A 14705-nucleotide genomic window follows, 5' to 3' on the forward strand; every position below is an offset into this window, starting at 1 on the left:
GCTGGGAGGCAGGGAGGCCAGGAGGAGGCAGGGAGGCCGGGAGGCAGGGAGGGAGGGAGGAAGATGGGAGGGAGGGAGGGAGGGAGGAAGGGAGGGAGGGAGGCAGGGAGGCAGGGAGGACAGGAGGCAGGGAGGGAGGCAGGGAGGGAGGAAGGCAGGGAGGCAAGGAGGGAGCGAGGCAGGGAGGGAGGCAGGGGGGAGTCCGGGAGGGAGGGAGGCAGGGAGGAGGCAGGGGGAAGGGAGGCAGGGAGGCAGGGGGGAGGGAGGAGGCAGGAAGGGAGGCAGGGAAGAGGCAGGGAGGCAGGGAGGCAGGGAGGCCGGGAGGGAGGCAGGGAGGGAAGGAGGCAGGAAGGAAGGCAGGGAGGAGGCAGGCAGGAAGGGAGGCAGGGGGGAGGCAGGGAGGGGGCAGGGAGGGAGGGAGGCAGGGAGACAGGGAGGGAGGGAGGCAGGGAGGAAGCAGGGAGGGAGGGAGGCAGGGAGGAGGCAGGGAGGGAGGCAGGGAGGGAGGCAGGGAGGAGGCAGGGAGGCCGGGAGGCAGGGGTAGCAGAACAGGGCCCGGCCGGCCGGGCCAGCCGCGGTCTCGGCTGGAAGCCTGGCACCGGCCGCGGGCCACGCTCCGCCTCTCGCTCCCGGGCTCCTCCCGCATCCCGCCGCATTCCCAGCGCGGGGCCGCCGGGGCCCGGGGACCCAGGCCGGTCCCCGGCGGCCCCGCGTGCCGTGGGGAGGGACAGCTCCCCCCAGTCCCCCCGGCCCCGGGCCCGGCCGTGCCTCCCCGGCCGTGCCTCCCCGGCCGTGCCTCCCCGGCCCCGCCCCCCGGGCCCGGCCCCGCCCCCCGGGCCCGGACCCGCCCCCTTACCCCTGCCCCAGCCCCGGCCCCCGGCCCCGCCTCCCCGGCCGTGCCTCCCCGGCCCCGGCCCCGCCCCCCCCGGGCCAGGCCCCGCCCCCTTACCCCTGCCCCAGCCCCGGCCCCGCCCTCCCCGGCCCCGCCCCCCGGCCGTGCCCCCCCGGGCCCGCCTCCCCGGCCCCGCCCCGGCCCCGCCCTCCCCGGCCCCGCCCTCCCCGGCCGTGCCTCCCCGGGCCCGCCCCCCCGGCCGTGCCTCCCCGGGCCCGCCTCCCCGGCCCCGCCCCGGCCCCGCCCTCCCCGGCCGTGCCTCCCCGGGCCCGCGCGGGAGGAGCCGGAGCCCGGGGGCGGGGAGCAGCCCTGGCCGCGCATGCGCCCTCGCCCGCCGCCCGGCGCGCCCCGGGAGTCCGTATTTCTTCCAAGGTAAGTACCACGGCCACGCCGCGTTGTCAGTAAATTCATTATCCCATTACGGAGGCCTGAATTATTCAGCGCTGCGAGGCCGCTCCGGAGCGCCCGGGCCTCGCCGAGGCCGCGTTAGTGGGATGGATGGAGTCAGGCCCAGCGCATAGCTGGTGCCAGGCTGACAGATCGGGGCTCAGCAGCCTGCCAGGGCACAAGGCCCGAGGGGGTCTGGCCAGTGGTGCCCGGTATCCCTGGACCTGGGCCGGGGGCTATATACAGCAAGCAGACCCCCCCCCCCCCCATCCTCTAGGATATCCTCTCCACTGGATCTACCCATCCGTGTTGTGTGGCCTTGAGCAAGTGGTAGCCCTCTCTGGGCCTTGGTCGTTTCCATTGGTAAAATGTTCCGATAATACTAAATGTGCCCCATAGGCATTCTTCCTTTAACTCTAATGACAGGACTGACGTTCCTTTTGAGCACATCATCACTAGAATTAAAACCCCATTTGTGGCACCCATTGTTCCTACCTGTCATCCTAGCTACTCAGGAGGTTGAGATCTGAAGATCAGAGTTTGAAGTTAGCCTGGGCAGGAAAATCCATGAGATTCCTATCTCCAAATAACCAGCAAAAAAAAAAGCCAGGAGTGGAGCAGTGGCTCAAGTGGTAAGAACTCGAGCCTTGAGCAAGAAAGCTTAGGGACAGTACCCATGCCCTGAGTTCAAGCCCTAGTACTGGTGTGTGTGCACACCACACACACACACACACACACACAAATAACTCATGTGTTAGGTAGTAACTAAGTTTGGGTCAAAGGAATGCAAGAAAAGTGTGTACGCTCTCAGGAAAGTTTTCCAGTTTCCAGAAGGCTGAAAAGAGTAAATCCTGTTTGGTTCTGACCTTTCTCCTGAAAACTGGAATAAGGATGCAGTGACTGGCTATCAAGCAGCCATCTTGCTCAGGGGAAAGCACATGAGGAGGAGGGCATTTCCTCCCACACTGTGTGGCATTTAAGAAACCATAAGCCCTGAAACCAGCAGATCTGGATTCTGTCATTCCAGCTTGAAGAAAAGCCAACCAGGGTTATCAGGCAAGTTCCATCCCCCCAGAGGTGGGCCCACATTGCTTGAGTGTCTGTTTCAGTGTGGGCTGCTTTGAGATTCGAAAGAAAGAAAGAACAAAAGAAGGAAGGAAGGAAAGAAAGAAAGAAAGAAAGACAAGACAGCTAATCCCTGCTGCAACACAAAGAGCTCCATCCACAAAGGGCCTGGGGTGGCTGGAGTGGTTCTGTGGCTTGGCAATGTCTTCAAGGTTCAGCGCCTCACCTTTCCTCTCACCATTCTCACTGTTGTTAGGGTTTTGGTTTTTTGATGCTGGTTCTGGGGCTTGAACTTAGGGTCTGGGCTTTGAACCTAAGCTTTTCTGTTCCAGGCTAGCACTCTATTATTTTAACCACAACTCTACTTCCAGCTTTTTGGTGGTGAATTCAAGATAAGGGTCTCATGGGGCGGGGCTCTGGTGGCTCACGCCTGTAATCCTAGCTTCTCAGGAGGCTGAGATCTAAGGAACACAGTTCAAAGCCAGCCTGGGCAGGAAAGTCCATGAGACTCATCTCCAATTAATCACCAGAAAAGCAGAAGTGGTGCTGTGACTCAAAGTAGTAGAGCACTTGAGTGAAAAAGTTCAGGGTCAGTGCTTAGGCCCTGAGTTCAAGCCCCATGACCACCACCACCAACAACAACAGAAGTCTCATGGACTTTCCTTCTCAGTCTGGCTTTGAACCATGATCCTCAGACCTCAGCCTCCTGAGTAGCTAGGATTACATCAGGGATGAGCCACCAGCACTGACAACTGTTGGTTGTTTACTATTTTTTCTGTTTTTTTTTTTTTATACCCAGTCTAGTTCCCTCATGGCCAAAAGATGACTGCTATGGTTCCAAATATTTCATTTTCATAAAACCTCATCCAAGGTAAGAAGGGGCTAAACAGGAAATGGGAGCTTATCAGAAAACATGCTGAGAAATACCCCATTATCCATGACCAGAAATGAGCCACATGGCCTCCCTTCATGACCCAGTTGAGTAAGACAGCAGATATGTTGGGAAAAGAACAGGAATGATTATGACCATAAGGTGGATCACAGTTCATCCCCCAGAGCTGGGCACACTTGCTGCGTGAGTAACATCACACTCATGCTGAGAACGCAAGAGGGTGGCGTGCTCTGAGGCGGGCAGTAACAGCGTTGGCTAGAGGACCAGGAATCAGAAGCCACACCAAGGACTGTGGGCCAGGCAGGGCTGTTAAACCACAGAAGCCACCTGGTGGCAAACAGCAGGTTCCACTTGATCGGAAACAACTGAACTCACTTTGCTGCCAAGTACTTCTCTACTCTGGCAAAAACAAAGACGACAGAATCAGGCTGAGATGCTGAGGAATAGCAAACAACTCAGCATGGAGTCTTGTCTCTCCGTAGGACTGCTAATAAAATGCAATGACCACTACAGCCCACTGCGTGGTGGAGCTACCACCACAACCACACTTGCTTACCAAATCACCATTCTCCTCCATGGGCTGCTGGTCACATTGTGATTGGCAGAAGCCAACCCCTGGACCTGCAAAGGAGTCTGGGAGAAGAGTTTGTCTTCTTTAGGGAAAGAGGAGACTAGACAAACTATGAAGAGACTTTCTTTGGCAGTTCTCAAAACGGAACAAATAAACCAAAGTCATCACCACCTTGAAGCCTCTTGAGCATCAGCCAAAGTGTCCAAGAAAAGCTTGTTATGACAGCCTTGGTGGTCATCAGTCAGGGAGGAGGACACAGGAAATACCATAAAACCCGTGTCTCAACCGCTGGGACCTGAATTCATGCAGTGAAATCATATCTTGTGTAAAAGACTTGTTCATAGTGGATCCTGCCTGAAGAGCAAAAGGAACTTGTGAAGGATGCTGAAGCTGGATTTGAGCCTAGTGGTGAAATGACAAGCCTCGACATGAGGCTGAGACAGAGGAGGTTCATATGTTGTCTCTGCCAGTTGTTTCCTGACATCTGGATCCTCAGCTTGCACATCTAGATCATAGAGACCACACTAGCTCTTTCAGAAGGTGTGAGACACCTTTCCACCCAGTGACTGGGAATTGAGTATTTAAATATCCAGCACAGATGGGTGCTGGTGGCTCATGCCTGTAATCCTAGTTACTCAGGAAGCTGAGATCCGAGGATCTGGGTTTGCTATCAGCCTGAGCAGACAAATAAGAGAGGCTCTTCGCTCCAATTATACACCAAAGACGCTGGAAGTAGAGCTGTGGCTCTAGTGGTAGAATGACAGCCTTGAGTGAATAAGCTAAGAGCACAAGGCCTTGAGTTCAAGTCCCAGTGCTGGCACAAGTTAATTAATTACACTGTGCTCAAGAATGAGGGCGGGGTCTGGGCAGGGGCTGGGTAATCATTACAGGAGTTCTGAGAGGGCAAAGGCTGTGGCAGGTGGAATTGATCTCCATCGACTGGCTGTTAGCTTAGACAGCAAAGAGGACTTCACAGATGTACCTGAGGTTACTAACCAGCTTCCCTACAATTAGGGAGATTATCCTGGCTTACCCAGGTGGGCCCAGGGTGATTTCATGAGCCATTAAAGGCAAGAAAAGAGTACGGAGCCATTTGAAACAGCCAAAAGATTCTAGGTGCCTTTGTTGGCCTTGCTGGAAACTGCCATGAGAAAGAACCAACTTGTACCAACCACCAGTAAGTCCGGAAGACCCATACACTGAGCTGCAGCCCCTGACTTGAGCCCAGGGAACCTGTCAGAGAACCCAGCTTTTCTCAGCTTTGACTGGCACACTATACGATATCTGGGTACTGTTTTGAGCTAGGATATGCGGGCAAGAGAAAACCAAGAGATGTATCTGTGAGAGGTGCGTTTCCATCACTGACAAAATACCTGAGGAAAAAATTTAAAAAGGAGAAGCAGAGCAGCAGTAATGCCAGCACTCGGGAAACAGAGGCAGGAGGCTCCCAAGTTTGCCACCAGCTTGAGCTGCATAGCAGACTTTCTCAGATAGACACAAAAAGAGAAAAGGTTCTTTGGGCTCATGGTTTTAGAGATTTAGGTCTGCGGTGTACTGGCTTTGGGCCTGGAGCGACTTAGTACCTCACAACCGCGGAAGCCTGAAGGAAGGATTGAGAGGAAGGGGCAGGTATCAACTCCCCTTCAACTTCCTCCTGCCTCTTAAAGTCCCCACCCTTTAAAGGTTCTACCACACTCCAACATTGATTGTCATAGGCTGGCAATCAAGCCTTTTGCTTATGGGCCTTTGTGGAATGTTTAAGATCCAAACCAAAACAGTCCTCACTTTATTGACTTGAGAAACTGTGTACTCATCTAGAACAAACCACCATGGAATCTGTCCACTTGATTGCAGAGCTCATATTGTCACTTTCCCCATTCAGCCCTCCACTGAGGAAACTGAGGCACTAGAGGAATGGCGGTGGGACCAGGCTTGCCCTCAGCCTTGCCAGAGCCCAGGAGCCCAGAAGCCCCTGAATCGTGGTCTTTCTCTTCAGCTTACTGACTTGGATTGGTCCCTGGAGCCCTGATCTTAGATGAAAAGGTCCCTAATGTGGACCCCCCCCAACTAGGGCTGGGAATGTGGCTCAGTGGTAGAGTGCTTGCCTAGCATGCATGGAGCCCTGGGTTCGATTCCCTGGTACTACATAAACAGAAAAAGTCAGAAGTTTCAATAAAACTAGAGTGACTGTTCAATTAAAAAAAAAAAAAAAAGCCAGGGCTGGGAAGGTGGCTTAGTGATAGAGCGCTTACCTTGCATGCATGAGGCCCTGGGTTCGATTTCTCAGCACCACATAAGCAGAAAAATCCAGAAGTGGCGCTGTGGCTCAAGTGGTAGAGTGCTCGTCTTGAGCTGAAGAGCTGAGGGGCAGCGCCCAGGCAGGCCTTAAGTTCAAGCCCCAGGACTGTTCTTTATGAAGAGGCCTAGACCAGGCCATCCCCAAAGAGTGCCAGAGGCACACCCTGGGAGCCTATGGCTGGTGAGGAAAAGCAGATGGAAGGTGTGAAGGAGTATAGGGCTCCAAATCAGGGCATAGTGGGATCAGCTGGGCAATAAAGCCCTTCTGGAACCCCTGAGGCTCCTGTTCATGGCTTAACAATGAGTCCGAAAATTCAAGCCTGCATACCTTTTAAGCCTGCTATCTTTAAATAAAAACACAACAACCACATACTCACTAGTCACTATGTTGAAAATGAACTATACAACTTGTGGATGGGGATGGGAGGGAAAAACTGGAAAAGAGCAAGAGAAAGGGTGACATTGTCCAAAAAGAAATGTACCCATTACCTGACTCATGTAACTATAATTCCTCTGAATATCACCTTTACAATAACAATAAAAAGCAAGCAAGCAAAGAAAAACAAAGGACTGCAAATGTTTATAAGTTACTATCAGGAATCCTACCAAAAGCCGGAATTCCAACTTTGCTTGAGCCAGAAGATGTTTCAGGAGATGGCCACACTGGGTCCATCTTCTTACCACACAGTAAGAGATAAATGGCTGCAATATCCTCTGGAGGGCATAAGATCTAGTACTACAGTCACCACCACCTGCTGGGGCCCTCCCCTCACTTCCCTTACCTGCCTGCAGAGGTTCCACTTCCTGTTCCTTAGGCCCACCCTGATTCTGTGGCCTTCCTGTTCTGCCCACTTATTTATTTTCAATACTGAAATTTGGACAGGGCTTGGTACTTGCTAGGCAGGCCTCTACCACTTGAGTTCTACCCTTAATCTGTAACAGCCATTTTCTTGGCCTTAGTGAACTTGCTGCTTTCCCCGTTCTTTTCTTTTCCTTTCCTTCCTTCCCCCCTCTCTTGCTCTCTTTCTCTCTCTTTCTTTTTTTCTTTGCCTGTACTTTCTTTCTGTGCCTGTACTAGAGCTTGAACTCAGGGTTATCCCTAAGCTTTTGTGCTCAAGACTAGTGCTCTAACACTTCAGCCACAGTTACACTCTGGCTTTTTGGTGGTTAATTGGAGATAAGAGTTTCCCGAGTTTTCCTGGCTTCAAAATTCGATTTTCATATCTCAGCCTTCTGAGTGGCTAGGATGACAGGTGAGAGCTACCAGGCCAGGCTTCGGTTCTGCGGCTTTCTCACATAACAGAGGAGTGCCATTTACGGGAAGAAAAGCAAAGAAAGAAAGAAAGAGAGAGAGAGAGAGGGGAAGGAAGGAAGGAAAAGCAAGCAAGCAGCTGGGTATTGATGGCTCACGCCTATAATCCTAGCTACTAGGAGGCTGAGATCTGAGGATCACAGTTAGAAGCCAGTCTAGGCAGAAAAGTCCCCGTGAGACTCAGAAGAGTGCCATTTATGGGAAGAAAAGGAAAAGAAAGAAAGAGAGAGAGAGAGAGAGAAAGAAAGAGAGAGGAAGGAAGGAAGGAGGAAAGAAAGAAAGGAAGGAAGAAAGAAAGAGGAAGAAAGCAAGCAGGAAGCTGGGCACTGATGGCTCACGCCTATAATTCTAGCTACTAGGAGGCTGAGATCTGAGGATCATAGTTAGAAGCCAATCTAGGCAGAAAAGTCCCCGTGAGACTCAGAAGAGTGCCATTTATGGGAAGAAAAGGAAAGAAAGAAAAAGAGAAAGAAAGAGAGAGGAAGGAAGGAAGGAAGGGGAAGAAAGCAAGCAGGAAGCTGGGCACTGATGGCTCACGCCTATAATCCTAGCTACTAGGAGGCTGAGATCTGAGGATCACAGTTAGAACCCAGTCTAGGCAGAAAAGTCCCCTTGAGACTCTTATCTCCAATTAACCACTCAACAAATACTAGAGGAGCTGTGATTCAAAGGGTAGAACGCTAGCCTTGAGCAAAAGAGCTCCAGGGCAGCACCCAGGCCCTGAGTTCCAGCCCCACAACTGACAAAAAAAAAAAAAAAAAAAAAAAGCAACTGACCACATAACAATGATCCTGCGATGCCCTGGAGCCGCTGCTCAGGGCCACACACTCCCTACCCACATTTTGTCTTTAGCCCTCAGCCTTCAAGGAAAAACTCTAATACATTGGCGACATTTTGCTGTGAGAGAAGAGACAAGAGCAGCACAAGGCAGGGGGAGGTGGAAAAATTAAATTTTGCGTGATCAGCAAGGTTTCAAACAATCGCTCGCCAACTGAAGTGGGTGCCACGTCCATAAGTCATTCTGTTTTATAGACCATTAGGATCTCCAGAGAGAACCTGCATGGAGACCACTGCTTTTTGTTGAAATTAAAATGTCAGAGAAAAAGAAATAGAACAAAACAGGGAATCTGCAATTAATTACCAGGCCATAAAAATTCAATAATCAGGAGGCAGAGCGGCCGCAGGCCCAGAGGTATCAGAGCCAGTGTAACAAGAATGGAATACATTAATCTTTTCAAATTAGTTTTTTAATCTGACGGGGATATATGGTGACATGCCTCCCCTCCCGGCCTGTTCCCTCCACTTCTGTGGAAGCCAGCCTGCAGCGAGGCTGGGGGAGGCAGGCTCTGGCGTGAGAGCAGGGCTTAGAGACAACCAAGACCCCAGGACAGAGGAGAGTGGACCCAGCCGAGCCCCAGGCCCCCTGCCAGCCTTTCTGCCAGAGGCACCCAGAGGTGCCAGGAAAGCCTATTTGGGCTGAGCCGGATGCAAAAGGTGCAGGAGGCCCAAGGGTTTGGGAAAGCCAGACGCCATCTGGGGAGCGAGCTTGGCCAGGTGCCTGGCACAGCTCTGACCTTTCATTTTCTTCCTGGAAAATGGGATGCCAGCATTTGGTACCCAGTAAGGTGCTCCATGAAGTGCTCCTGCTCCACTACTGTCCTTTCTCACTGCTGGCAGCTCCGGCAAGGAGCGTAAGGCACCACCTGGAAGCTATTCAGAGAGTATTTATTTAGCACCTGCTGTGTGCTTAGCCCAGAAGGGAAGACAGCAGCAAAGCAGGAGATGGGGTTCAGAATAAACCTCTAAGCCTGCTCCTGCCCCCACCCTGTCTTGGTCCCTGAGGGCAATCATTGATTGGCTGAGGGGAGGCGGGGAGAGTAAGTCCATCCTGTTTCTGATTGGAGAAGAGAGCCTCAGCTCCAGGAGTCCTGCCCCAAGTCTTGACTCCAGTTGCACATCTGCTTCTGAGGTGCAAGTTTTAGGGTTTTGATCCTTAGTCAAGTCACTCTGTCGCTAAACACCTCTGCCTCCCCCAGGAATGGAGGCTGGTGGAATTCAAGGCCTCACCAGTGTAGTTACTAAACAGTCATTGCTCCTGGATACCTCTACAGGGCAGGCCTTAGGATTTCGACTCCATCGATCCTGCACTTGGATTTTCCCACAGAGGCTCTGCTGTGGGCGGTGGGGACTTCTCATTGTACAGAAGTGGGAATGGCAAGGCTTGGGTTGCCTACCAGTTCTGCTGGTCTTGTTGCCTTGAAACCACAAATCAGTACTGCATGTTTCACCTCTGCCAGAATTCAGCACACAATGTGTTAAGTGGTTATCAGTGTTCTGGCAGAACAGCAATGGATCCTCTCCTGCTGTCCTGTCATTAATGCCCCAAGATGTCTTCCCTCCAACGTAATAGTAGCTGCCATTATTGATCACCTACTATGTGCCAAGTTGTAGAATCTGGCACCTTTTTCAGTAAGATTGGGAGCGCCACTTTACAGAAAGGAAACTGAGGCTCAGAGAGATTTGATAGGCCCAAGATCACTCAGCCATGCCTGACACCCTAAAACAGAATCCCAGCCGCTAGAGAAGATCTGTCAGCACCCTAAGAGCTAGGTCCCATATAAAGCTCCTGAATCCTACCTCCAGTTCCTAACCAATTTTTCACTCCAACCTTGGACTCCTTCCTTAGAGGCACTCTTGATTCTCTGGGGAGAGTATTGGTTCCATGCTCGTTAAATGGACAACACACACACACATACATACACAGCCTAGGTACTTATCGGAAATTGTACCGAAAAGAAAGAAGCCTATCCAGGAGGGGCACTGGATCTGTGAGCTCGCAGCCACAGATGTTTGTCTAGACAGTGGACACAGAGCAAAACAATGCAGACCCGGCTGCAGGGCCCCGGCCCCGGCCCGGCGCAGTTCCACGTCGTGCCACCAGATGGCGCGCGGCGCTCGGGCGGAGCGTGCAGTGTGGCGATGTGGTCACCAGATGGTGTCCTAGGCCAGGACTCTGCCTGCAGAGCCAGGACAAGGTGGAGCCCGACTCGCCCGCGGGTCGGAGTCGAGTCCCCGCGGCTCCGGTGCTCGTGACCCGCCGTCATTTGCCATCCGCACCATGAACCAGCTGGTGCCCCGGCTCTCGGTTCCTGCCGCGCTGGCCCTGGGCTCGGCCGCGCTGGGCGCCGCCTTCGCCACAGGGCTCTTCCTGGGTGAGCAGAGCAGGTCCGGGCGCGCGGTCCCCGCGAGCGGGCGGCTGGGCGGACCGCTGTGGCTGCGGAGCCCCAGGCCCTGACCCTGCGAGCCCGATCTCTGCAGGGAGACGATTCCAGCGACCGCAGCGCCTGCTGCCCGCGGAGGACCACCCTCTGTGGCAGTATCTGCTGAGCCGCTCCATGCGCGAGCACCCAGCGCTGAGGAGCCTGAGACTGGTCAGTAGGGCTGGGAACAGGAACGGGCACCACCTCGGGCTCCGTGGGTCCCACGTGGCTGTGTGACCTTGGGCTGGGCAGTGGCCCTCTCTGGGCTTCCGGGTTTTCCTAGCTCCTTGCTGTGGACCTTCCTTGGGGGCCTGGCCCCTGCCGGCCACGCCCACGGCCGTGCCTGGGTTGGGGGGACTCGGAACCTGGTGGCGAGGATGGGGGGCTGGCAGGGCTGGGGTCACCCTCTCCCCACACACAGCTGACCCTGGAGCAGCCGCAGGGGGAGTCCATGATGACCTGTGAGCAGGCCCAGCTTCTGGCTAACCTGGCGCGGCTCATCAAGGCCAAGAAGGTCCTGGATCTGGGTAGGGGCGCGCAGCCCAGAGCACTGGGGGCCCGGGTCACTGGGGCGCCCGCCCAACCCTGGCTGAACCTGCCCGTGTCCCCGTCCTAGGCACCTTCACGGGCTACTCTGCCGTGGCGCTGGCCCTGGCGCTGCCCCCGGCCGGGCGCGTGGTGACCTGCGAGGTGGACGCCGGGCCCCCGGAGCTGGGCCGGCCGCTGTGGAGGCAGGTGAGTGGCCCGCACACCGGGGCCACGTGGGCGCGCGCGGAGGGGGCGTGTGCCGGCCCTCACCTGGCTCCTTCCCCAGGCCGAGGTGGAGCGCAAGATCGACCTGCGGCTGCGGCCGGCCCTGGAGACCCTGGGTGAGCACCGGCACGGGAAGGGCCTCGCTCCATTCCCAAGCAGGGTCACTGGCCGGAGCCCGCGGCCAGGTCTGCCCGGGGACACTGACGGCGCCCCCAACCGCCCGGCCTCATGGTAGGCGGCCGCGCGCGCCGGGGCCGGCCTGGTCCGGGGCTCCCGGCCTGGGACCGCAGCCTCAGCCGCGTCTGTCCCCGTGTCCCCGGCTAGACGAGCTCCTGGCGGCGGGCGAGGCCGGCACCTTCGACGTGGCGGTAGTGGACGCCGACAAAGAGAACTGCGTCGCCTACTACGAGAGGTGTCTGCAGCTGCTGCGCCCCGGAGGCGTGCTCGCCGTACTCAGAGTAAGGGCGGGACCCCGAGAGCACCCCTAGCCCGGGGCCGGGCCCCGGGGGCTGGGCCCTGCGTACCTGTGACGCCCTCCCGCACGTACGCACACCGCGTAAGCTGCGTCGGCTTCAGTCCCGGGTCTCCAGTGCTTGCCCCGCCCCTTCCCGCCCCGCCCCCGCGACGCCCCGCCCCCGCGACGCCCCGCCCCTCCGCAGGTCCTGTGGCGCGGTGAAGTCCTGCGGCCGCGGCCAGGGGATGCCGAGGCAGAATGCGTGAGAAACCTGAACGAGCGCATCCGGAAGGACGCCCGGGTCTACATTAGTCTCCTGCCTCTGGGCGACGGCCTCACCTTGGCCTTCAAGATCTAGGGCTGGCTGGGAACCCCCAGGCGTTGTCCCTCCAAGTGTGACAATAAAAGCAGAGTGGGGACGCGTGACTCTGTGAGCCTCCCTCCCTGGCGGCGAGTGGGAATGGGGAGGCCCAGGACAGCATTTCTAGTGGGGTGCACGGTGCGCCCCGCCTCCTGGACGTCAGGGCTGCGACCCTGAGGGATCGGTAGACAGGATACTGATTTAATGGACCTAGCCACTGAAGTGAGCCAGAGGCCACAGTTCCGCAGGCTGGTCTCCGCTGGCAGGGCTGAGGACTAGCCCCTGACCAGGCCGCCAAGCACAGCCCTCTTAGTTTCCCTACTAAATCTCTTGGGGTGAGGCACAGGTCTTAGCTCAGTACAGCCTGGGCTTCTCCAAGTGCTGGTCAGTGGCCATCACTAGGAGGGCCTCTACCTACACCTGAGGGCTCAAGGGCGGCTTGGATAGAGATCTGCAGTTCCCCTGAAGGGAAACGAAGTGACTGCAATCCTAGGGGTGAAACCTTCACTATATATTGACACCTTTCCCTGAAGCTACTAGGCTTTGCCCCCAGCTTTTGGAGTGGACTGTAAGCCTGGTACTGTTATTCAAAATTCTCCAATCCCACAGATTTTATCTCCCCAACAAAGGGCAGGTTCTCTCACTAAAACTGCCTCAATCAAGGGGCTGGGAAGGTGGCTCAGTGGTAGAGAGCTTGCCTTGCATGCATGAGGCCCTGGGTTCGATTCCTCAGCACCACATAAGCAGAAGAAAAAAAAAAAGCCGGAAGTGGTGGTGTGGCTCAAGTGGTAGCATGCTAGCCTTGAGCTGAAGAGCTGAGGGACAGTGCCCAGGCCCAGAGTTCAGGCCCCACAACCGGACACACACACAAAAAAAAAATAAATAAATAAATAAAAACCACAGGCAGAAGTGGCACCCCTACCAAATTGGTGGAGTGGAGCAATGCCAGAAAGTGCCAGAACCCTGGCATCAGAGAGCACATACACACATTCACACACACAAACATCCATCCCTACAACACAAGACTTGCCACCACCTGGTGGTAAGAGGTGATGGAAACCCAGCCACAGAAGCTACATGAATCCACAGCAGAGATTTTCACACCCCACTTACCTTGCATTCTTCACAATCCTCAAGGCCCATACTCTGCCCTTTCTCTCTTAACTCCTAAAAGCTTACTGGAGTCTGACTTAATAAAAAGATCTACCTTCATAAAAAGATCCTTGGGGTTTAGAATGCGGCTTAGTGGTAGAGTGCTTGCCTAGCATGCATGAAGCCCTGGGTTCAATTCCTCAGTACCACATAAACAGAACACACCAGAAATGGCACTGTAGCTCAAGTGGTAGAGTGCTAACCCTAAGCATGAGCAGCTCAGGGACAGTGCCCAGGCCGAGTTCAAGCCCCAGGACTGGCAAAAAAAAAATCCTTTCCTGGAGCATATTGGAGTCATCCATTACTCCAGTCCTCCCTTTTTATTTCCTGAGCCTGGCTTGGACCTTGGCATTCCGTTTGAATTCCTTCTTCTAACTGGAACATTTGTGTTGTATCTGTAACACTGGCACTGAAATAAAGACCACGTAGTTAAAGAAAAAAAAAAAATCCTTGACAAAATGAGTCACTTGTGTACTTCACTTGTACACTTGTTTACTAGGAGCAGCAGGCCAGCATGGCTATAGACTTCCAGCCTGCTAGGCACCACCAGTAGTGGTAGATAACTTACACTTATCCACAGGTCTAGGCTACTCTGCCAGCATGAGGTGCTATCTTATATCCTATCTAGCTAACAAGATACTTCTGTATCTCTATACTGGAGGTCCTGACCAAATCCTGACCATTGAGGCATGCATCTGAGACATCTGAGAATCTTCAGATTTATGTAGCCAACACAGCCAATCCCTTTCAGTCTCTGTATAGAGAGTTTTTAGCATATATCTTTATAAGGGCTAAGTCCCAAAGTACTCCCAATTTTTTTCTTTTTTTTGTTGGTCGTAGGGCCTGAACTCTGTCCCTCAGCTCCAGCTCTTCTGCTCAATGCTAGCACTCTACCACTTGAGCTATAACACCACTTCCGGCTTTTTCTGCTTATGTGGTGCTGAGGAATGGAACCCAGGTCCTCAGGCATGCAAGGTAAGCACTCTACCATGGAGCCACCTTCCCAGCCCCACATATTCCCAGTTTCTTACCTGTTCTCTAACTTTCAAATGGAACTTCAGTTCTCATATTCCAGATGTGCTCAATAAAAAAAATCTCCTTTCTCTAAAATTTCATTTTATCCTTCAAACTACCTCTTCCCACCTGAAAACTTGTTTTCCTACCTTTCCAAACAAAGCTATACTTCAATCACTGATATACCTAGATGAAATCCAGGCAAAGGCCATGGGGTTTGCTCCTGGTATGACCTTAGTCCAGCTTTCAATTAGTTATGTCTCTTGAAGGAGATGAGTGCTGTCTTCTCATGCC

At 54.4% G+C, this 14705-nt stretch overlaps 1 protein-coding gene across 1 annotated transcript; it reads left to right on the plus strand.

Moving 5' to 3' along the window:
• Positions 1-10418: 10418 nt before the first annotated feature.
• Comtd1 (catechol-O-methyltransferase domain containing 1) lies at positions 10419-12296 on the plus strand. The gene is made up of 7 exons (XM_042690204.1): positions 10419-10629; positions 10736-10848; positions 11099-11204; positions 11294-11412; positions 11492-11546; positions 11755-11888; positions 12090-12296. Exons 1-7 carry the CDS (start codon positions 10536-10538, stop codon positions 12240-12242), a joined length of 774 nt encoding a protein of 257 aa, XP_042546138.1. The 5' UTR covers positions 10419-10535; the 3' UTR covers positions 12243-12296.
• Positions 12297-14705: the final 2409 nt, after the last annotated feature.

Source organism: Dipodomys spectabilis, unplaced genomic scaffold (assembly GCF_019054845.1).
Source record: "Dipodomys spectabilis isolate Male_0828 unplaced genomic scaffold, ASM1905484v1 ptg000136l, whole genome shotgun sequence".
NCBI classification, from domain to species: Eukaryota; Metazoa; Chordata; class Mammalia; order Rodentia; family Heteromyidae; genus Dipodomys; species Dipodomys spectabilis.